Source organism: Ascaphus truei, chromosome 3 (genome assembly GCF_040206685.1).
Source record: "Ascaphus truei isolate aAscTru1 chromosome 3, aAscTru1.hap1, whole genome shotgun sequence".
Lineage (NCBI taxonomy): Eukaryota > Metazoa > Chordata > Amphibia > Anura > Ascaphidae > Ascaphus > Ascaphus truei.
In genome coordinates this window covers 412,370,459-412,394,255 of record NC_134485.1, presented here as the reverse complement: position 1 = coordinate 412,394,255, position 23,797 = coordinate 412,370,459, and the positions used below count along the sequence as shown (strand labels likewise).

The following is a 23,797-nucleotide window of genomic DNA, read 5'->3' as shown; positions in this document are numbered from 1 at the left end:
ATTGTGTTCCTTTTACTAATAAGCTTATTGTTACGGCTGATTCGTGTTGAAGAAAGCGTTATTCTACGTTTTAGATCGCTGTTCTTAAAGATGGCAGCTTGAATCTCGCTAATATGCTTTTGGATGCTTGGCTGCGGGGGTGATGTAAAAAGTGCCAAATACAGCAACAGTATTGCAAAGAAGATGGGGAACTGGTGCTGTAACCACCTTTCTGCCAGATGGGGCCTGCGACACACTGCTTAGACACTTCCCCGGTGAAGGAGCCTGCGAATCAATGTATTAATGGGCACATCAGCAGCAGAAAGGTCCCCACAGAATGGTGTTTGTGATGTGACCTCATTGTGCTGGCTCCTTAACACGGGTGATATTCTGCTGCATCTTGTCATTGATAAGACTGTAAGCAGCAGTCTCAGTTTATTTGAGGAATCGGGTTCGTACAATGCACCGCTATGCTATAAAAGTGTTATACCTATTCTAAGCTGCAATGCCCTCTGTTTACCCTCTTTTGGGGGAGGGTTTCTGTAATAGGTGGCTCTAGGGCAGGGGGGCGGGCCAAAGCATGTCCTCAAGGGCCACCAGCAGGTCAGGTGTTGAGTATATCTCTGCTTCAACACAGGTGGCTCAATCAGTGGCTCAGTCGAAGACTGATTGGGCCACTTGTGCTGAAGCAGAGATATCCTGAACACCTGACCCGTTGGTGGCCCTTGAAGACTGGAGTTGCCCGACCTGGTTTTAATATAAAGCAATACAGTCAACGAGCCATCTGTGCTGAAGCAGGGATATCCTTAAAAACGTGCCCTGCTGGTGGCCCTTGAGGATTGGAGTTGCCCGCTCCTGTTCTAGGGTATATATGCACATTAAGCAGCCGATTCGGGTCCCATCAAGCTCGGTGAAAATTACTATTCCATTGAAACATAATTGGTGTCGGGTGGGGAAAGTAGCCACCCATTTGGGTACTTAGACCTTGATAGTGGCGACTTACCATGTAATGACATTTCTGCCACTGCGTGAGAAAGGAGATCCTTTCAATAATCAGCTCTAAACAGGCCACAAATGTACAAGTACTACTTGTTAGCGGAGTATTCAGAGATCGGTCCCAGTCAGTCTCACTTACTTAAATCTCACTCACCCGCTCACTCCTTCACTCACTGGAAATAATGGGTGAGGTAACAGAAGCCCGCCAGCACTATGGGGTCAATTCTATATTCTCCCAAAGTGACTGCTTGGGTCTTTTCCCAGAGATCCCCATTGAAACGTAAACGTCTGCTTCAGGGTATATAGAATTTACCTCTACACCTACCAGCACGGAGGTAGGCCGTGTTCTCGGGTAGGCAGGGCCGGTTTTAGAATTTTTCCGCTCATAGGCACTCACCTTTTTGCCGCCCCGGCCTCCTCCTCTTGCAGCGCCCCCACGTCACATGGCGACGCATTTCATGGTAACAGGACACCATGTGACGTCACGTTGTCATGGTAACGCGTGGGCACATGATGTCGCTGTGTCATTTGATGCCGCGACGCTGCAGGAGTAGGTAAGAGAAATTTACAGAGGCCCCACGCTCTCCCCCAGCAGTCAGTTTAATTGTTGTGGGAAAGGGCCGGGGCCACTGTAACCGCAGCACTGGCCCCTCAGAAATTTGCCACCCCCCGAAATTTGCCTGCGTGTAGGACTATGGTGGTTTAATACCTGAGAGGTGTCCTGATTCCAGAGGTGTTTTTTGCCATCTTCAAGGATGACTGCTGTTGAGCCATTCAGAAATTGGGGTCTGATATGTCCCTTTTGTAGTGAGTACATTTATTAATAAGCCAAATGAGAAGTAGGTTTGTCTCTGGTCACATGTCTCTGGTCACATGTCTCTGATCACATGTCTCTGGATCACGCTGAGATGTCAATGTACTGTAGTCCTGTTTTTGGAATTGGGATTATTGATGTAATAGGATCAACTGGCTCCAGATTGCAGGAGAACATTCAGATAGTACTGGTTTTAATGCCTTAAACCAGACCTACAGTAAATTGTGGGCAGGAGCCAGGAAGGGGGATGGGGAGAGGACAAAATGAGTGGGATGAGATGGTAGAGTAAGCATATGACTGGTACAACACACAATCATTTGAAGGCACATTGCCCTGAAAAATATTGATATTCGCAGAGTGTTTTGCCAGCAAATAGAATCACACAAGACACCCTTATTATGCAGTCAAGCCGCCTTCCCTTTACTGAGGAAGATTAAAAGTTGTGTCGTTTTTAGTGAGGCTTTAAAGACAAAACTAACTTCACTGCATATTGTGTATGGACCACTTCCCATGCATCCTCGCAGCCATCCCTGGGAAGAAATCATGCTAGTTACACATTGTTGGTGCTCTGGTGTGCTCCATACTAAGAAGAAACAGATAATGTGAACAGCACACAGACCGTCTTGTGTTAAGCGCAATAAAAGTGTGTATGTATTGTATGTCTTTATTTATATAGCGCCATTAATGTACATAGTGCTTCACAGCAGTAATACACGTGACAATCATATAAATAACAAATTATATAAATAACACAAAGGGGAGAAGTGCTTCAGACATAAAAGTAACATTTAGGAAAAGGAGTCCCTGACCCGAAGAGCTTACAATCTACAATACTGTAGACACGCGGGAGAAGTCTTATACTGTACTGTATTTGACACAACATAAGTTATGGTGTGTAACAAAGTGACAAAAATCCTCCACCGTGCAGTGTACAGCAGATACAAATAACGCGTGTGAGCACATTCACGTCTCAGACAGGTCTGCAACCCTGTCGTTCCCCATTATTTCTTAGCATACAGTGCTTCCACTGCAGCCAGGGATTCTGGGTAGACATGCAAATGAGCACTCGCAGTGAGCCACTTTTTGGTTCTTGTCCATTTCAACATGGATCCCTTTATGGCTGCTGTATTACACAACTTTTCCAGCTCAACCTGGGTTAAAGAAGTGCAGAGCCAGTAACCTTACTCAGAGACAGTTGTTTCGACAAAACACATTGTCTAGAAGTTTGCATGTGTGCCAACTGCGATTGTTTTGTACACTGTAGAAGGGGAATATGATACATTCCCATATCAGACAGATGCCTGGCGAGTCACAGTGGGATATTCAGTGACATTCTGCGTTATCGCTGCCAATGACTCCTGTGGAAATCTGTGATATTCTGCATTACAATGCAATATTCTGAGTTATGAAGGGGTGCAATACATTTGGGTCCATTTGTACAGGGTGTGCTTTTTAAAAATCTTCTTTAGCCATGCTACAGATTGTACTGTATGCTGACACCCAGCAGGCAAAGGTGTACAAAATAACGATACTGATGTTTTGAGGCACAAGATAAAAATGTATCTCTACCAACCATGTAAAATGTGTCCATAGAGAGCCGAGTGTTGGTTACTGGAAGCACAGACAACAAAGAATTTTAAGCATTAAAGAAGCACAACGTGAAATCTTATTATTTTTTTAAATAAATCAGTTCTGTAGTACAGGTAGTCCTCGCTTTCCAGCGTTTCACTTTACAACGCATGGCATATCCAACGGTTTACAATGCAACCCTATGGGGCGTTTTTCGACGCCGGAATGCGTTATCCGACGCCTGAATGCGTTATCCAACGCTCACCGCCACTGATTAACATGGGTATATATATATATATATATATTATATATATATATATATATATCATATAAAAATATTACTTGTGAGCACATTCACATGTCTTAGACAGGTCTGCAAACCTGCCTTTCACCATTATCACCCAGCGCACAGTGATTCCACTGCAGCAAGGGATTCTGGGAAATGACATGCAAATAAGCACACAGTGCCACCCTTTGCTTCAAAACCTTATAACATGGTCCCCTGTAAGCTTTTGCTTGCTGCATTTCACAGCTTTGAGCACAGCCTGGGTTAAGATGCAGATGGGTTTTGTCACTTTTTTTTACCCACCATAACTTAACAAAGTGTGGTGAAACCTATCCTAAGCTTCATTTTGCAAAGCCAGTGTAACCAACCCCACACTGCTGAGACCCATTAAGGTCGAAACGGCTGTCTGTGGGTGGGTTTACTGGCTATGCATCTTAACCACCTGTGCTGAAGCAGGGATCTCCTCAAAACCTGACCTGTTGGTGGCCCTTGAGGACAGGAGTTGGCCACCCCCCTGCTTCAGAGCGATTTCCCTTCCAGTGACACGGGAGGGGAGGAAGAGGCTCTCTCTGCTGTTATCTTCCCTTCATTTCCTGAGACATTTGTTTGGTTCTAACGTTTTTTTTTTGTTTTTTTTTCCAGGGGGCCGAGACCAGGAAGCGTTCCCCCACCCTGAGCAGCCAGTTCAAGCGCTCGCTGGAGCTGCTCATGAGAACCCTCAGCGTCTGTCAGCCTTTCTTCGTGCGCTGCATTAAGCCCAATGAATACAAGAAACCTATGGTAAGTTCTGCATGTGCTAGACGGACGGAACCATTTAACCACTTAAGTGCTGGAGAAAATCCACACCCCGCTGCCAGGGTTAAAAAGCAGTCCTTTTATTTTACGGGCGCCCCTCTGAAAGCGGCTTTTGTATTGCGGGGCATAAAAGTGGTTAAATCAGGATTTTATGTTTTACTGTCTGAATATTAACATGCTGCAGTTTACAGCAGCGGTGAGTGCGCAAACTGGGGGTGCGAGACTTTTTTTGGGGGGGCGCCGCTCACTTACCTGGCTTCCGTTTCCACTCGTCTCCATGACAACGCGCCATCAAATGACGACCGTTGACATGGAGACGCGGCGTCAAATGACGCTGTGGGTCACGTGACGTCACGTGACGTCACATGACCCTGCGGTGTCATTTGACACCGCGGGGGGGGCGCAACACTGGGGGAGAACAAGCAGGGGGGGCGCAGAGCAGAAAGTTTGTGCATCCCTGGTTTACAGCACAACTGAGTATGACTAAGCAATTATGATCATAAACAGGGCCGGATTAAGACCTTTAGAGACCCTAAGCACTGAAAAGTGTGCAGTGACCCCCATAAAACAATAAATAAACCGTAAAATAAAATTGTATTTTTCGAAATGACATAAAACTTACATTTATGCTGAAATTAAAATAGCTTATTTTTTTTACAATTTCAATAAAAACTGCATCATTTAGATTTACCAAAAATGTATACAGAACATATATATATTTGGCGTTATTACCAATACTTTTTTAAAGTTACTAATAAAACAGTATTGCATTTGCTTTGAAAATTTGACAAAAGTTTTGCACATACGAAATACTGAATTTTGAAACAAATTCTTGGTATAGGGATTCTAACCTTTCTATGGCTCGCGTCACCCGAAACCGTACCGAAATGAGATTAAGCGCGAAATGTGGGGGGTTACGCAGAGCCAATCATTGGCCGCGGAGTAGGGATGCAGCAATGAGCCATAGAGGATCAACATATAAAATGGCGTCAGTCCGGACATCAAACGGTGAAAATGAGAATGGTATTAGAAACGGCAGATGTTGCAACTATAGTGACCTACTGTATACAGTTCAACACGTACACATTTTCCAAGCTTAATATTCGATGAAAACATTTTCAACTTTTTTGCCTGGTGGGCCAAAGTTGTCCACAAAGGGCCAATGTTACCACAGTTTTCGCTATATATAATATATAAGAAGAAAAAAAAACAATCAAGTATATACAGTATGTCAGAAAAATATATCAATCACATTTATTGCAACACATGACAGGATGTGATTTCCTCGCATAATTTTGATCTCCGTTAGTAGTACACCCCCTGGTTTAGATGGGGATACGTTATAAAAGAGAACAGAAAAATGGGGAAAGAGTATAGAGTGGAGTGTAAGAAAATCCAACAAAATTTAAAAAAAATTTCATGGTGACTACTTCAATGCTTTTTCTGAAATCTTGTTTTTGTTTCCCGACTGGCTCAGATCTTGTGGCATTTCCCCCATCTGTAAAGCTGCTTCTGCATCCAATGTCGCTGGCCCTGCTAGCCCTCCATTTTCACACCTGTATTTCTCTCCCCCCCTGTCTCTCACTCTTCCCCCCTCTCTTCCTCACTTTTCCCACTCCCTTAAACCCCCTCTCTCCTCTTGTCCCCCCACCACTATCACATATCCCCTCCCAATACAAAACTACCCTCCCAAATACAGACACCACTACCCCCCATAGATACAGACACACTACACTCCCCAGATAACAACACACCTCACCTCCACCCCCAAATAAGATTACCACCGCCCACCCACAAATACACTGACCCCCCAAATACAATGACCCACACACACAAATACAATGACCCACACACACAAATACAATTACCCCACACACAAAAATACAATTACCCCCACTCCACAAATACAATTCCTCCCACAAATAAAATTCCCCCCAACACACATATACAATTACCCCTCTGACACACAAATACAATAACCCCCCAAATACAATTTCCCCTCCACACAAATACAATTCCCCCCACACACATACAAATACAATTACCTCCCCCCTCCACAAATACAATTCCCCCCACTCACACATATAAAATTACCCCTCTCACACACAAATACAATTACCCCCCTCCACAAATACAACCCCACCTGCAAATACAATTACCTCTTACCTCTGGTTGCCGCCGCTGGGCTCCCGGCTCTCCCCAGCTGCTGCTTCCTCATCCCACATCGAGCCTCTTTCTACTGCTGGTGCACGCTGGAAGCTGCAAATTTATTCCGGGTGCACCCAGCTTCCAGCGCACAACGGCGGGAGAGAGAGGACGGCGTGGGAAGAGGCAGAAGCTGAGGAGAGCCAGGGCCCGGCAGCAGCTAACAGAGGTCCGGCAGCGGGACGCAGAGGCCGGGGCCAACTTACAGCGCTGGCAACCCGCCCGTGCCCCCCTCATGTAGATCTTTTGCGCGGCTCTCCCCCCCCCCTTATGGCGGTCCTGAATATATACATAGTACATGTCCGGTCAAAAATTCTTCACCGATTTCACATTTTCATCATAATTCAAAACTGAAAACCAAGGGATTTGGAGCAAAATCAGAACCAAAACACACAGACACACACAAAAAAACCCCATGGGTTTAAGTGCACATCTCCAAGTCCAAAAGCCTTGTATAAAGAGAATGAAGGCCCCATACAAAATGAGTGTGATACCCACACTAATTAAAGCAGCTAATGCCTGCTAGTATTGCCCTTTTATCTCCTTCAAACACTAATCAAGAAACCAGAGATAGGTTTACAGACCCAAACCCTGATAAGACCCACACACGCCACATTATAATAGGACCCTCCTTACCACTTACTCCTAGGCTGGTATCTTGGGCCCCAACACACGTTTTTCTGCTGCTGCTCGCACACACGCAGCAATCACTGGTTAATGCAGAACCTCCGGCGACGCTGATAGGCTGGTCGTCTATGTGGACAGCCTATCAGCGTCGATGAAGGTTCTGTTTTGCCATTGGTCGCCGCAAGTGTGCACGCTGCAGCGGGGGAAACCGGTACAAGCAGAACACTGAGTGTGGGCCTGCACAGCGCCCTCCAAAACAGTCTATACCAACCAAATCTGTACAGCTGAAGGGTCTGCCATACATTTATATAGGTGCCAGCAGAGGGGCTTGCAGCATATTGCTGTGCTCTGCCACTATATAGAGAGCAGGACATATGGCAGCAAACGTCACTCCTACGGGGAGGGAGTTCATTGTCGTTACCGGCTCATAAAGGAAAGTATGTTGAAAGTGATAGGAAATGAGATGCTTTGTCAGGAAGTGAAATGCTGCTGAAAACACACATTTTACTGGAAGTTTACATGTTTTCAGGACAAAGAACAGCATTTGGGTATCGTTTATCAAAAACATATTTTTGAAGATATTCCAAACACAATGATTTCTTTCTGTCTTTTACGTGTCACATGACACCACAAGTACATGCATGTCGACAGACAACAGTATGTTGTATGTGCGTGTTCTGACTATTCCTAAACTTGATCGCATTGATTGAAGTTGCCGTGTTTTGCACCATTGATTTTGTATTCATTAAAGTAAAGTGCCAGGCGCGTTACCATGTAATGTAAAGGTGGATTCAAAATTGTTGTGAATCCAACATGGTGCCCATAGGGAATGCAAAAATAGGCGCGCTCTCTCTCTCTCTCTGTTATCTTCCTTACGCTACTAAAAAGCAACCTGCTCAAACCTTCCCATTGTTCCCCTTTCTGCCGCAGTTAGCAGGATGCAAGCTCACCTCCCAGTAAGACACAGGAAAGGAAGGAAGAAATTGGAGGTTCATTTTGGGCTGCACTCAGGTAGAACAGTTATAAATCACATACTATGACAGTAGCTATGTAAATGAAAATATAAAACAATATTTAGTGTAACTGCATGCTATAGCAAACACAGAGAGAAATAGTGCAGATCCTTAAAGCTGCAGTTCAGGCAATATCCTGCATGTGTGTTTTTTTTAAATAAATCAGTTCTGTAGTAAGAAAAAATACTTTTAGCATTTTCTGTTTTTAAAAAAACAACTTTGAAAGACCAATTTTCTTGTATTCTATTTTAACAACCATTTACTAAGGCACTGCCCCCTCATGTCCTGTCACAAGCCCTGGCACACCCCTTTGTGAGCCCTGCCCTCCCTCTTGCACATGTCAGTGCAGGAGTGCTCATGAATATTCATGAGCTTCCACTGAGTGACAGAAACAGAGGAAATACATTCCCCATATTTAAAGATGTCGCCAAACTTTGCCGATCAATAGACGGAGAACGAATTGATCAGCAGCTATGCAGTTTTTTAGGTAAGTAGAGATTGCCCACATGAAACTATTGAAGTAAAAAAAAAACTATAATTTTTTTTTTAAAAAGCCTGAACTGCAGCTTTAAGAACAATTCCTAGCAAGCAGCATAAAGTTTCTCCTAATAATGTGCAGCAAATAAAAATATCCTTTGTGAGCACATTCACATCTCAGACAGGTCTGCCGCCCTGCTTTTCAACATTATCACTTAGCATACAGTGCAGCCAGGGATTCTGGGTAATGACATGCAAATGAGCAGTCACAGTGCATCCCGTTTTGCTTCGTATCCATTTTAACATGGGTCCCTATTAGCTTATGCCTGCGGCATTACACAGCTAATAATGTGTGAAATGGACAGAGTCTATGTTATCTCACATTCGCATGGTCAATGTTCTACTGTGATGTTTGCTTGTGATGATGAGGCAAAGTTCTCCTAATGTGGACCCTTATATCTTGTATTAATATCAAGTTAAGTTGGAAAGATCCTCAATAAAGAGTTGGGTTACCATACGTCCTTAGTAAAAAAAAGGCGGACGCCAAAAGCAGACTGCCCATGCGTGAGTCTGGTCGGTGCCATCCCTTCCGCATGCGCAGACGACTGTCATTGGCGCATGCGCAGGTCGGCGTTCCCAGGCGTTTTATAGTTCTAGAAAAACTCCTCCCGGGCGGCGACCTTCAATCAAAAAGCCAGACATGTTTGGGAAAAAATATGGACGTTTGGTAACCCTAAAAAAGAGACGATTTAGTTTATTACGATAACATTGTTTTCACAGGGCGCCGTATTTGAGATGTGAAGATAATGTTGATCGTTCTTGCCGATTTTTTTGCGTGTGTTTTGGAGTTCAGCCGACAACGGTGCAGTCCCCGCCCGCAACATTGTGTCAGGTGTGGTCACCTCGTTCCAGTGAATTCAAGACTAGTCCATTAAGTCCAGGAGTGGGAGACTTGTCCATTAACCTCTCTGATTTTATAGTTTGGAGTTCTACATTTGGGGGATCTATTTACTAAAGTCAGCTGGAAATCCCGGGCCAAAACCAGTACAAAAAAAACTGCACCAGATTAATCCGAGGAAAGGAATCCTGTTGAAAGTCCACAGGATTTTCCTTTTGGGTGCCATTGTTGTGCAGCCTGGTGACTTCAGTAACTTGGAGAGTTTTATCCGTGAAGGTTGCCGCGATTAATAGCGTATATATTTGGCACGCACCCACTTATTCTGCAGCCCAGTACAACAGGGTGTGAAAGCGGTAACAATAAAATGACAGCAGTAGCATACACTGGTATATTAGGTAAAGAGCTTACAATCTATAAGGAACAGAATGCGAAAACATACAGTAAGTCAGGGAGGCTCAACTCCAGTTCTCAACCCGCCTCCCCCCCCCCCCAAGAGAGGTCAGGTTTTAAGGATATCCCAGCTTCAACACAGGTGGCTCAATCAGTCCCTGTTTCAGCACAGGTGGCTCAATCAGTGGCTCAGTCTTGGACTGAGCCACTGATTGAGCCACCTGTGCTGAAGCTGACCTGTTGGGGGTCTGGAGGAATGGAGTTGACCCCCGCTGCTGTAAGGTCAGAAACACAGACGTAGCAGCCAAGACACAAACAACGCGACACCCGCAGCAGACAATGTTGAGTCAAATGAGCCGCACACAAGAAGCCGCAGGGCCAACGCTTTGTTGCACGCTCCAGTCGGTGCAATAACGCCAGCTACATCTGTAGGTTGGTGTGTTTCTTAAAGCTGTGTGGCATGAAGCTAGAAGCTGGGGTGCTCACAGGCAACAGGTGTTGTGGTTGGGGCAGGACAAAGAGAGTTAAGGATATGTCAGGAAGGTGATGCAGACGCTTCCTTGAAGAAGTGAGTTGACATCGTTTTTACGCGTGGGCGTATTCACCAAGCGTTCTGCTGCCACGTATTGGCCAACAGCGCAATCGTTTGCTCTTTCGTGAATAGTCCCACCAGAGAGATTGTGGGAGACCCATTAAGCCTCCATTAAGCATCTCGATCTAACAACCCCCAATTAATATTAGTATTCAATCATTTTTAAACTATGTAGGTACTCAGTTTTATGTTCTTTTTTATAATTAATAAAGTATTTTATTGCGTCGTTTTTTTGGCCACAGAGATCATGTACCCATTTTGGGAGACTCTGTGTGTAATTATGTTAATTATCCTATGTGGAATCATGCTTGATTACATCACCAATTGCCTTAATTGAGAAGGCTATTTAAATAACACCCAGTAGGGGACTCAATCATTGCTCCTGAGGAAGCTGCGGTATGCAGTGAAACGCGTTGAGCCAAAGAAGTTCCAGTTCCAGTTCAGCAGAGCCCAGCTGTATTCACCGTTGGGGAGCTGTTGTACTGCTGTTTCCACGGAGGCAGAGCTGCGGACCGGCGTCCCTCCTACTCCCCGTTCTACTCGCGCCTACCGGAAGTCGTCACCGCCAGGCCAGGAAGTGACGACAGACGCCAACCATCCGGCACCGGACGAGGGGGCACCCTCGTGGAGGACAAGTGAGCAAAGTGGAGTGAGGGATCTGTTTTCCATCTGCCGAGCCGATATCTGCCTAAAGATACCTTGATGTGAATGTGCTCATTGAATATATTGTGAGTACATGTCCTGCAAGTCTCTATTATAAAACTTTGTGTTATCTGGTAAAGCACTATTGTCTCCATTATCTCTGTATGATTGCATATGACTGATTGGGAGCTGCTGCCAGAGTAAATACACCATCCTGCCTGACACCAGCCCTATTGATGTATGCTGCTGTATGCCGTGGTCCAAAGCTGAGGTGTCCAAAGATTCATCACTAATACAAACCTGCTATTTTGAATCTTACATTTTGTAAGTAGGTCACCATAAGAGCCAAGTCTCAGAGTTTGACATACATGTATTTTTCATACCACACTATGATTATTTTTGTATTTTTTTCTGGGTGTTCCTGAGGATACTGCTCCCTTCCTGCCCTGGATCCTAGACCCAGAAAGGACAGGTGCCGGCTGTAATGATGGGCACGATTTTTGCCAAAATAAGGATTAGCATTTTCAAATAATTGCGGATTCGCTGGAGATAAATAAATAAAAAGGCTGCTACTAGTTGTTATTTTTTTTAATCGGAAATGTGCGAATATTAGAAAATGTTGCAAATAAAAACCAGGGGAGGAGTAGAATTATTCTAAAATCAGCACACAAAAAAAATACTGAAAAATATTAAATATTAGATAAAATATTCATGAATTTCCCCCCCTAAAAAAATAATTAAAATTAAGAAAGAAAAAAAAAATGCAAAAAGAATATACGTTTTCAGGAATTTGTGACATTAACTTCCTTGCACCAATGTTTTGCAAACCACTGTGGCACCAGAGGGGTTAAATTTAATAAAGCAGCCTTGCAGAGAGCTGCTCGCCCGGGTCGAGTGGCAATTTATGCCGGTCGCGTCGTGCAGCACCGCCAACAGGGTGGGAGTGCAGGGACGTCTGTGGTAGTGGCGGGCTGTTGGTGCGCTTGGCAGAGGGTACTCAGGGGGAGCAGGTACCCGGCGGTCCAAAATCGGAAGTTAGGATCCCCCCTCCGCTGCCGACTAGGGCCCTGACCTCCGCTCAACAGGTGGTTCATAGGGGATGGGGGATTTGAGAGAAGAGCGGGTGAGAGAGGCCAGAGAATGTGAGAGAAAGGGGGAGTGAAAAAGAGAGAGGGGTCTGAGAGACAAGGGGGGAGGTGAGAGAAAGGGGAAGAGAGACATACATGTACTAATGACATCACTGAACATCTAAGCAGGAGGGGGGAGCTGGTAACAATTGTTGTGGGCTGGTCCACATTTTTTGTACATATCTTCAAGGCTGGAATAAAGAACACTTCATCATATTACTTAGACAGTGCAATCAATCGTGTAGTAAATATGTTGTTTTTCTCGATGCCAGCTGTTTGACCGGGAGCTGTGCGTTCGCCAGCTGAGGTACTCTGGAATGATGGAGACCATTCGGATCCGCAGGGCAGGATATCCCATACGCTACACATTCGTGGAGTTTGTGGACAGATATCGTGTGTTAATGCCGGGCGTGAAGCCGGCCTACAAACAGGTAAGGAGCATGTCTGCTATCGTATGTTCTCTCATTGGTATTGAGTCCTGGGTGTTAGGGCCTCAGGGAGTTGTTATTCTGCACAGTCGTTTAGGGAAGGGGAAAACTTCCCCGCAAGTAAGGATGGGCGGAAGTGTCGAAGTCCCATTTCTCTGGCTTTCCATTCAAAATCCGTTCCGAAGCGTAAAATCTGTTGACGGGTTGTTCCAATTTCAATCCGTGCGGATTAATCCAAAACCGCCATTGGATGCAATCCGGACGGGTTTTTAAGAATCCAATCCGTGGATTACGCAATCCATTGCTGGTTTATTAAAAATCCACACACGGATTATTGATCCGCCACGTGGATTGTCAGTGAGACTAATCCACGGACAGAAGGAACCGGACGATCTGGGTCTGATTCAAATGCGCCAAAAAAATTCACCCATCTCTAGCTACAAGTGGATCTCACTAGAGATGTGTAAAACTTTCACCCAAAGTCACAAACCGAGCAACATTTTAGCTTTTTATCAGCTGGGGGAAAATTTGCGGCCTAGTCAGTGTTGGCCAAACATTAAGTTAATGTGCAATACAAGTTCTCTTAATATGCCGGTTTGCATAATTCTCTAAAATAGCTGGACTCACTTTATGCTGAAACTATAAATGACACACACACACACACACACACACACACACGCCGCTTGTTTGAATAAAATCATAATGTTGTATTTGTACCACATAAATAAATACATATACTTGGAATCACTGCAGTGAATAAATACCGTCATTATGAGCAGCAGAGGCGAGACTTTCCATGCTTAAGATTACTGCATTTGCTCACTGCAATGAGTCCAAGTCTGCCGCGTTTTATATATAGGACAAATTGAAAATTGGGATTTTATTCAAATAATCTTGTCTGAAGTTGGTGAGCACAGGGGAGTGTTGGCATATGTTGGACTTGGTGATAATTGTAGGACCCTCTCATTGGTATTGAGTCCTGGGTGTTAGGGCCTCAGGGAGTTGTTATTAGCGCGGTGAAGACTTTTGCTGGCTAAGGATTTCGCTTTATTTATTGAATTCATTAATTAGATTTATGTATGTGAGTATTTAATATGAGAAACAATTAGTGGACATGATTGGCCAGAGATTAGCATGTCAGCCATCTGTCGAGAGGCGATTTCCAGACTGCAATGCAGGCTGGGAGGGGGAAGTAGCCTATTCTCGCCACCTTGTAATTATAGGCGTTGGCATGATTACTATTATTTTCTTTGCAGGGAGACCTCCTTGGGACATGTCAGCGGATTGCAGAGTGTGTGTTGGGAAAGGACGATGACTGGCAAATAGGCAAAACCAAGATTTTTTTAAAGGTAAGAGAATCCGTCACAATCGTTCCACCAGTAGAGTAGGGTGACCAGATTTTGAAAATGAAAAACCGGGAAACATTTTTTTTTTTACATAACATTTTATTTATCGTAGTACACTTGTACTTTACTACCATTAGTCCTTGTTACATAGTTACGTGTGTGTGTGTGTGTGTGTGTGTGTGTGTGTGTGTGTGTGTGTGTGTGTGTGTGTGTGTGTGTGTGTGTGTGTGTGTGTGATGACCTCACTAATCGAACAAACAAAAAAAGCCAGTGTCAGGATGCCCCCTCTTCACAATTTCTAAAGCAGCAATCCCGCCTGGGATCTTACCTGATCCGCAGTCCCTCAAGGTACTATACAGGAGGGGAGGTGTTCCCTACCTGTCTTCTGATGTCTCCCGCGTGAAACTTGAGTCAGATCTGGAAGAAAGCCGGGTAGGCTACTTCGGTGTAGGTATACGGCAGTTAAGATAAGACATAGAGGGTGAGGGAGACATGGAGGGAGAGGGAGACAGAGGGAGACAGGGAGGGAGAGGGAGACAGGGAGGGAGACAGGGAGGGGGAGGGAGGGAGGGAGAGGGAGGGAGAGGGAGACAGGGAGGGAGGGGGAGTGACACAGGGAGGGAGACAGGAAGAGGGAGACAGGAAGAGGAAGACAGGAAGAGGGAGACGGGGAGGGTGAGGGAGCAAGACGGGGAGGGTGAGGGAGAGAGACGGGGAGGGTGAGGGATGGAGACGGGGAGGGTGAGGGAGGGTGAGGGAGGGAGACGGGGAGGGTGAGAGAGGGAGACGGGGAGGGTGAGGGAGGGAGACGGGGAGGGTGAGGGAGGGAGACGGGGAGGGTGAGGGAGGGAGACGGGGAGGGAGACGGGAAGGGACTGAGGGAGAGAGGGAGACAGAGAGGGTGGCAGGGAGGGAGAGGGTGAGGGAGACAGGGAGGGTGAGGGAGACAGGGAGGGTGAGGGAGACAGAGAGGGAGACAGGGAGACAGAGAGGGTGAGGGAGACAGAGAGGGTGAGGGAGACAGAGAGGGTGACAGGGAGACGGAAGGTGAGGGAGACAGGGAGACAGGGAGACAGAGAGGGTGAGGGAGACAGAGGGAGACAGAGAGGGTGAGGGAGACAGAGAGGGTGAGGGAGACAGAGAGGGTGATGGAGACACACACACACAAACACCCACTGATACACACACACACACACACTGATACACACACATACACAAACCCACTGATACACACACACACACTGATACACACACACCCACTGATACACACACACACTGATACACACACACACTGATACACACACACTGATACACACACACTGATACACACACACTGATACACACACCCACTGACACACACAGCCACACCCACTGATACACACACACCCACTGATACACACACACACCCACCCACTGATACACACACACCCACCCACTGATACCCACACCCACCCACCCACTGATACACACACCCACCCACTGACACACACACACCCACCCACTGATACACACCCACCCACCCACTGATACACACACACACACACACACACACCCACTGATACACACACATACACACACCCACTGATACACACACACCCACTGATACACACACACCCACTGATACACACTGATACACACACACACTGATACACACACACTGATACACACACACACTGATACACACACACACTGACACACACACACCCACACCCACTGATACACACACACCCACTGATACACACACACACACCCACTGATACACCCTCACACCCACCCACTGATACACACACACACCCACCCACTGAAATACACACACATCCACCCACTGATACACACACACCCACCCACTGATACACACACTCACACACTGATAAACACACACACACACACACACACTGATACACACACACACACCCACTGATACACACACCCCCACTGATACACACACCCCCACTGATACACACACACACACCCACTGATACACACACACACCCACTGATACACACCCACCCACTGATACACACACACCCACTGATACACACACACCCACTGATACACACACACACCCACTGATACACACACACCCACTGATACACACACACACACACTGATTCACACACACACACACACACACACACTGATACACACACACACACCCACTGATACACCCACTGATACACCCACTGATACACACACACCCACTGATACACATACGCACACACCCACTGATACACACACACCCACTGATACACACACTGATACACACACACTGATACACAGACACACTGATACACACACACTGACACACACACACTGACACACACACTGATACACCCCGCCTCCCCCTGCACCGCCAGCCCCTGCACCACCCGCCAGCGACCGCGCAGCCACCACTGCCCGCCCCCGAGCCCATCTCCCACACCAAGGGGACGGGGGAAAGTGAGCGCCAGGAGAGGCAAAGGTGGGAGCATCAGGGGACAAAGGTGGGAGCGTCAGGGGACAAAGGTGGGAGCGCCGGGGGGCAAAGGTGGGAGCGCCGGGGGGCAAATGTGGGAGCGCCGGGGGGCAAAGGTGGGAGCGCCGGGGGGCAAAGGTGGGAGCGCCGGGGGGCAAAGGTAAAAGGTAGGTGGTACAAAGGCAGACGCACCCCCGCTACCACCTCCTATTACCCCCCCTGGCTGGGACCCAGGACAGAAGGGGGCCACTCACTGCGCAGCCGACAGAGGAGCCAGGAGCGGGAAGACACACACTAACTTGTGCTCTCCACAAAGCGGAAGCCCCGCCCCCGGCTTCCTCTGACCTGCCTGAGACCAATCCCCTGTGGGCCGGCCTTTTTTAGTCCCGCCCCCGGCATTCTCCTTCATTCAATCCCCCCGGCAGCATTCATGCATTCATTCATACACACACATAGAAAATACTTACTGGCCGCCGCATTCTCCTCACCGCTGCTGCCCCGCAATACCGGGACCAGGGACAAAAAACGGGACATTTCCGGGACGGACCTGAAACCGGGACAGGACAGAAAAAAACGTGACTGTCCCGGCAAAACCGGGACAAATGGTCACCCTAACCAAGAGTTATTGTGCAAACCGTAGGGTGGCGGCCATCTTTGTTGCTCTGTGCGAGTCTATCCCAGTTTCCTCCATCGTGGCACTTCTATATAACACTTTCCACGTACCAGGTTAGGGAAGTCGTAATAGGAAACTAGGCCACGCAGAAGATCTTCCAATGTTCATTGTTTTTATTATAATCTTTGTGAAGGTGCCAGAAACACAAAAAAAAACCACTACGTTTTGGCGAGCCACGCCTCCCTTCGTCAGCCAGCAGATCAACATATCAGTGTAGGCTGAGGGGTTCATTAAAAAATAAATCCATTAAATGCTGCAAAACCCAATAGCAAACTGCAGAATAGGACGTTGCTGGCTCCTCTGAAACCACGTTGGTCATGTATACGGTTGATACAAAGTTGCATGAGCTTATAGTGCCGGAGGTACCGGACCTTCTGCAGATTCCCGCGTCAAGTGATCGTGCCACGGGTGATCACATGACTGAGCAGGCCTTGGATGCTGGAAACGGAAGTAGAGGGAGCTGCACTCAATAGCCCCCCCTCCTCACACTCATTACCCCCCCTCCTCACACTCATTAATGTCCCCCTCCTCACACTCATTAATGTCCCCCTCCTCACACTCATTAACCTCCCCCTCCTCTCACTCATTAACCCCCTGGCCCTCCTCACACTCATTAACTTCCCCTGCCCCATCGCACACTCATTAACCCCCCAGCCCCTCTTCACACTCATTAACCCCCTCCCCATCCTCACACTCATTAACCTCCCCCCCTCACACTCATTAACCCCCTGCCTCTCCTCACACTCATTAAACCCCCCTGCCCCTCCTCACACTCATTAAACCCCCCTGCCCCTCCTCACACTCATTAACCCCCCTGCCTCTCCTCACACTCATTAACCCCCCTGCCTCTCCTCACACTCATTAACCCCCTCCCCACTTTCATTAACCCCCTGCCTCCCCTCACATTCATTAACCTCCTGCCTCTCCTCACACTCATTAACCCCCAGCCTCCCCTCACATTCATTAACCTCCTGCCTCTCCTCACACTCATTAACCGCCCCTGCCCCTCCTCACACTCATTAACCCCCTGCCCCTCCTCACACTCATTAACCTCCCTGCCTCTCTTCACACTCATTAACCCCTGCCTCTCTTCACACTCATTAACCCCCTCCCCACTCTCATTAACCCCTGCTTCCCCACTCTCATTAACCCCCTGCTTCCCCTCACACGCATTAACCGTCCCTGCCCCATCCTCACACTCAACAACCCTTCCGATGCCCTCCTCATACTGATTAACCCCCCTGCCCCTCCTCACACTCATTAACCCCCCTGCCCCTCCTCACATTCATTAACCCCCCTGCCCCTCCTCACATTCATTAACCCCCTGCCCCCTCCTCACATTCATTAACCCCCCTGCCCCTCCTCACATTCATTAACCCCCCTGCCCCCTCCTCACATTCATTAACCCCCTGCCCCATCTTCCACTCAGTAGACCCCCATCCCCCATATTAACCAGCACAGAGGGGACTCGGGACACTCTACGACCAAGAAAGATTGTGGTGGTAGGGGACTCCATTATTAGGAAGGTAGATAGGGCAATCTGTTGCCGGGACCGCATGAACCGAACAGTTTTTTGTCTCCCGGGTGCTAGGGCTCGGCCCATTGCGGATCGGGTAGACAGATTGTTGGGGGGGGGGGGCTGGGATTGACCCGGCGGTCTTGGTACATGTTGGCACCAATGACAAAGTTAGAGAAAGATGGAGGGTCCTAAAAAATGATTTCAGGGATCTAGGCCAAAAGCTTAAGGCAAGGACCTCCAAGGTAGTATTTTCTGAAAAACTACCAGTGCCATGCGCTACCGCAGGGAGACAGTCAGAGATCAGGGAGGTTAATGCATGGCTAAGAAAGTGGTGAAAGGAGGGTTTGGGGGTTTTAGAGCACTGGGACTCCTTTTCTGAGATGTGCAAACTTTATGATAGGGATTGGTTGCACCTCAATGAAGAGGGATCTTCTGTGCTAGGGGGAGAATGTTAAAAAGGTTGGAGGAGATTTTAAACTAGGATGGAGAGCGGAGGGACAAGAAACAGATAACAAACTAAATAGAATAGATGGGGATGGGGAAATAGTAAGGGGGCATAGGGGTCGTATGGGTTCAAGTGGGAGTATGGAAGTATGGGGGAGTATGAAAGCAGGGAGACACTGATATTAAATACAGATAATACTAGAAAACTTCTAAAGACTAAATCCAATTGGAGTAGAAAGGAAGGAGCAGATAAGATAATTGTACAGACTGGAAAATACCCTAAAATCATGCTTGCTAATGCAAGAAGCCTGACAGATAAAATGGGGGAGCTTTAATTAATAGCTGGATAAATGAGTGAGCTTCAATTAAACATTTTCTTTGTACATTTATCTCCACTGCTAATTTCTATCCCGAAGGACTCTACATTTTCATCATTCCCTTAATAAACATCTTCCCTTAGAATAGTTTTTAGATCCGTTTTCACATATAAATATACTCCACCTCCTCTTCTATTTGCCTGATCCTTCAGGAAAAGGGAATAACCCTTTAAATTAACTATCCAGTCATGAGTTTCATCCCACCGTGTTTCAGTAATGCTTATGATAATCTACTACTGTACACACACACTCAATCCCTCACACCTACACACTCAATCCCGGCCCCCAACACACCATCAATCCATGGTGTATGATATCATAGGCATTACTGAAACATGGAGGGAGGAAACTCATGACTGGGCAGTTAATTTAAAGGGTTATTCCCTTTTCTGGAAGGATCGAGCAAATAGAAGAGTAGGTGGAGTATGCTTATATGTAAAACCGGATCTAAAAACTATTATTAGGGATGATGTTTATGAAGGGAAAGATGAAAATGTAGAGACCTTAGGGATAGAAATTAGCAGTGAAGATAAAAGTACAAAGAAAATGTTTGTAGGGATCTGCTATAAACCACCAAATATCTGTGAGATTGAGGAAGCCAAAATATTTTTGCAATTTGGAGAAGGCATCAAGACTACTGTTGGTCATGTTTTCATTATGAGTGATAGACTGGGGCAATGAGATCCCTCACCCCTACACATTCAATCCCTCACCCCTACACATTCAATCCCTCACCCCTACACATTCAATCCCTCACCCCTGCACACTCAATCCCTGCCCCCAACACACTCAATCTCTCCCCCCACACATTCAATCCAACCCCTCCACATTCAATCCCTCCCCACCACACATCCAATCCCTCCTCCCCCCACACACTCAATCCCTGCTCCCCACACATTCTCAATCCCTCCTCCCCTCACAGACACTCAATCCCTGCTCCCCCCACGCATACTCAATACCTCTTTACCCACACATACTTGATCCATCCTCCCCCCCCACACACTCAATACCCCCCGGCACACTCAATCCCACCCACAATCGCTCCCCCCGCCACACTCTCCATCTCTCCCCCCTACATACTCCTTCCCCCCCCACACACTTCCTCCCCCCACACAGTCCCTCCCCCCACTTGCACACTGAATCCCACCCACACACACAATCCCTCCCCCCCACACACACTCAATCCCCCCACAGACTCAAACCCCCCACACACTCTCATTCCCTTCCCCCCACACTCAATCCCACCGCCCACACTCAATACCTCCCTCCCACACTCTTAATTCCTCCCCCACAAACTCCCTTCCCGCACATTCTCAATCCCGCCTCACTGCCACGCTCTCAATCCCTTCTCCCCCAACACTCTCAATCCCTTTCTTCCCCCCACACTCTCAATCCTTTCTCCCCACACACATTCAATCCTTTCTCCTCCCACACACATTCAATCCATCCCCACCCCACACGCTCAATCCCTCCTCCCCTCCACAGTCAATCCCTCCCCCGCACATTCCATCCCTCCCCCCACACTCTCAATCCCTCCCCCACACACTCTTCCTCCCCCCACACACTTCCTCCCACCCTACACACTCCCCTCCCCCAGGCTCTCTCCCTCCCCCCACAGTCCTTTCCACCCACACACTCCCACTCTCAATCCCTCACTTATCGGTCTGCACGACGCACGTATGCGCCTTTCTCTTAACTTGGACCCGACTTCCGGCGTGCGCAGCTTTCTGCGCGCACGCACGCATAGGGGTGGGGCTTCAGAGACGGCTAGGCCGCAGCGGAGGAGAGTTGGGGCCCGGTACCCTCTGGCTGGGTCCAACTTTAAACTCATACTGAGGGATTCATTTGTGGGAATTCATCAGAATGGCCACAACATTTAATAATTTAATCTGGGTAATTTAATCTTAAAAACAAACAAAGAAAAGGTTGAAATAGCTTAACCCTAATGTATTTATTTATTTATAAAATATTTTACCAGGAAGGAATACATTGAGAGTTACCTCTCGTTTTCAAGAATGTCCTGTGCACAGAGTTATGATGACAAATAATACATGGTTACAAATACAGTTACATAAGTGAACAGGGTATACATTATATACAAGACATTGCATGCACAGTTAGAGATAATATATATTATAGGCGTATGTAACAGTTACAGACCAGATTAAAATGTGAGACCGCTTTGGTTTTGAAAGAACTTAGACTGGTGGTGGATGTGAGAGTCTCCGGTAGGTTGTTCCAGGTGTGGGGTGCACGGTAAGAGGAGGGGGAGCAGCCGGATACTTTGTTGAACCTTGGGACAATGAACACATCTGCAAACATCTGGCATACCATCTGCAAACTTTCCAGTAAAATCAAGAAATGTATGAAAAATCTATTTTTTTTAGGAGAGAATTGCAAAAATCGGCAAGTACTCGGGGTTGGGCAACAGACCATTTATTCAATTTTATTCAAGTACTGCAAGTACTTTTGTGAATTTCTGCTAAAAAATATCTAACACACCTGTGACCTGTGCTCATACTTTTACACCTGTTTTGATAAAGTGGGGTTTTCTACCTGTTCCTCAGTCTTTATAAAGAACAAAACATTATAATATCTCAATTTACAAAATGTACCTGCTCTGAGTACCTTAAAGCAGCAGTCCAAGCTGCAGTTTTTTTTATTTATTATTTATTTTTCCCTTTTAATACTGTATGTGCATCAATACAATCCACACCCTGATAAGTAATTAGCTAAGTTGCTGATCGATCCGTTCTCCTGTGATCGACCGATGAAGATTCGGGTCGGGAGTTCACTAATTGGCAGTGCAGCAGAAGAGGACCAAAGATGCAAAGTTCTGTGGGGAGATCATGTGACAGGCAGTCACTAGATACAATTGGTACACTGCTAGAGAGAGGGCAGGGCTCAAAAAGGGGTGTGCCAGAGCCTGTTTCAGAAGAGGAAGGGGATGTGACTTTACAAATGGTTGCTGTAGGAACAAAAAATGCTTGTTACATTATAATACATTAAAATGTCAGAGTTGTTGTTTAAAAAAAATGCTACAAGTATTTTCTCATAGTACAGAACTGATTTATTTAAATAACACACATGTACGATATTGCAGCTTTAAAATCTAACTTCTGTTTGGTGGGACACGTGTGAGATAAAGTGATACCCAAGGTCATGCAAAGCTAGGGCTGACCTTTAACTAAAGTCTGACAGCTCACAGTCCTGGATCTTCATTTTAAGATCTCTCTCCCCCAGTAGCTAAATACAGACAGGGTAATGGTTTCTCCATTGAGCTTGGCACACAAGCTGTATCACAGCGTGCAAAGTCCCTTTCTTACAGGGTTTCTTTGTCAGACACTAGCTTTACCTTCCCTCTTTCCCAATGCTGCCTTCACATTCAGATAGATTTATTTCCCTTTAATGACATGCCACCCTCATTAGCTCTGGCTACTAAGGCCCTTTATCGAGATCCTGCAGCTGTTAAAGCTGGTGGAAAGGGGAAGAGGAGAGAGGGGAAATTGAGTTGAAACGGAGGACTCTTAAGGTATACAATAATAAGGTTAGGTGAACACCCTATCTGCCAACGTGTGTACATTAACATGCTATAATGCTATACATTAATACACACTATAATGCTATACATTAATACATACTATACATAAATACACGCTATAATGCTATACATTAATACACACTATAATGCTATACATTAATACACACTATACATTAATACACGCTATAATGCTATACATTAATACACACTATAATGCTATATATTAATATACACTATAATGCTATACATTAATACACACTATACATTAATACACGCTATAATGCTATACATTAATACACACTATAATGCTATACATTAATACATATTATAATGCTATACATTTATACACACTATAATGCTATACATTAATACACACTATACATTAATACACGCTATAATGCTATACATTAATACACACTATAATGCTATACATTAATACATATTATAATGCTATACATTTATACATATTATAATGCTATACATTTATACACACTATAATGCTATACATTAAGACACACTATACATTAATACACACTATACATTAATACACGCTATAATGCTATACATTAATACACACTATAATGCTATACATTAATACATATTA

The 23,797-nt window shown here is 46.2% G+C and overlaps 1 protein-coding gene across 9 annotated transcripts in view; it reads left to right on the top strand.

The window, feature by feature from the left end:
* The window catches only part of MYO7A (myosin VIIA), a 217,133-nt gene that overhangs the window by 116,676 nt on the left and 76,660 nt on the right, over positions 1-23,797 (top strand). For all 9 annotated transcript variants that reach the window (XM_075592659.1, XM_075592661.1, XM_075592660.1 and 6 more), the window contains 3 exons: positions 4,287-4,424; positions 12,683-12,841; positions 14,095-14,187. In XM_075592659.1, the coding sequence (XP_075448774.1) occupies positions 4,287-4,424; positions 12,683-12,841; positions 14,095-14,187 (390 nt within the window). The remainder of the gene's footprint in view (positions 1-4,286; positions 4,425-12,682; positions 12,842-14,094; positions 14,188-23,797) is intronic.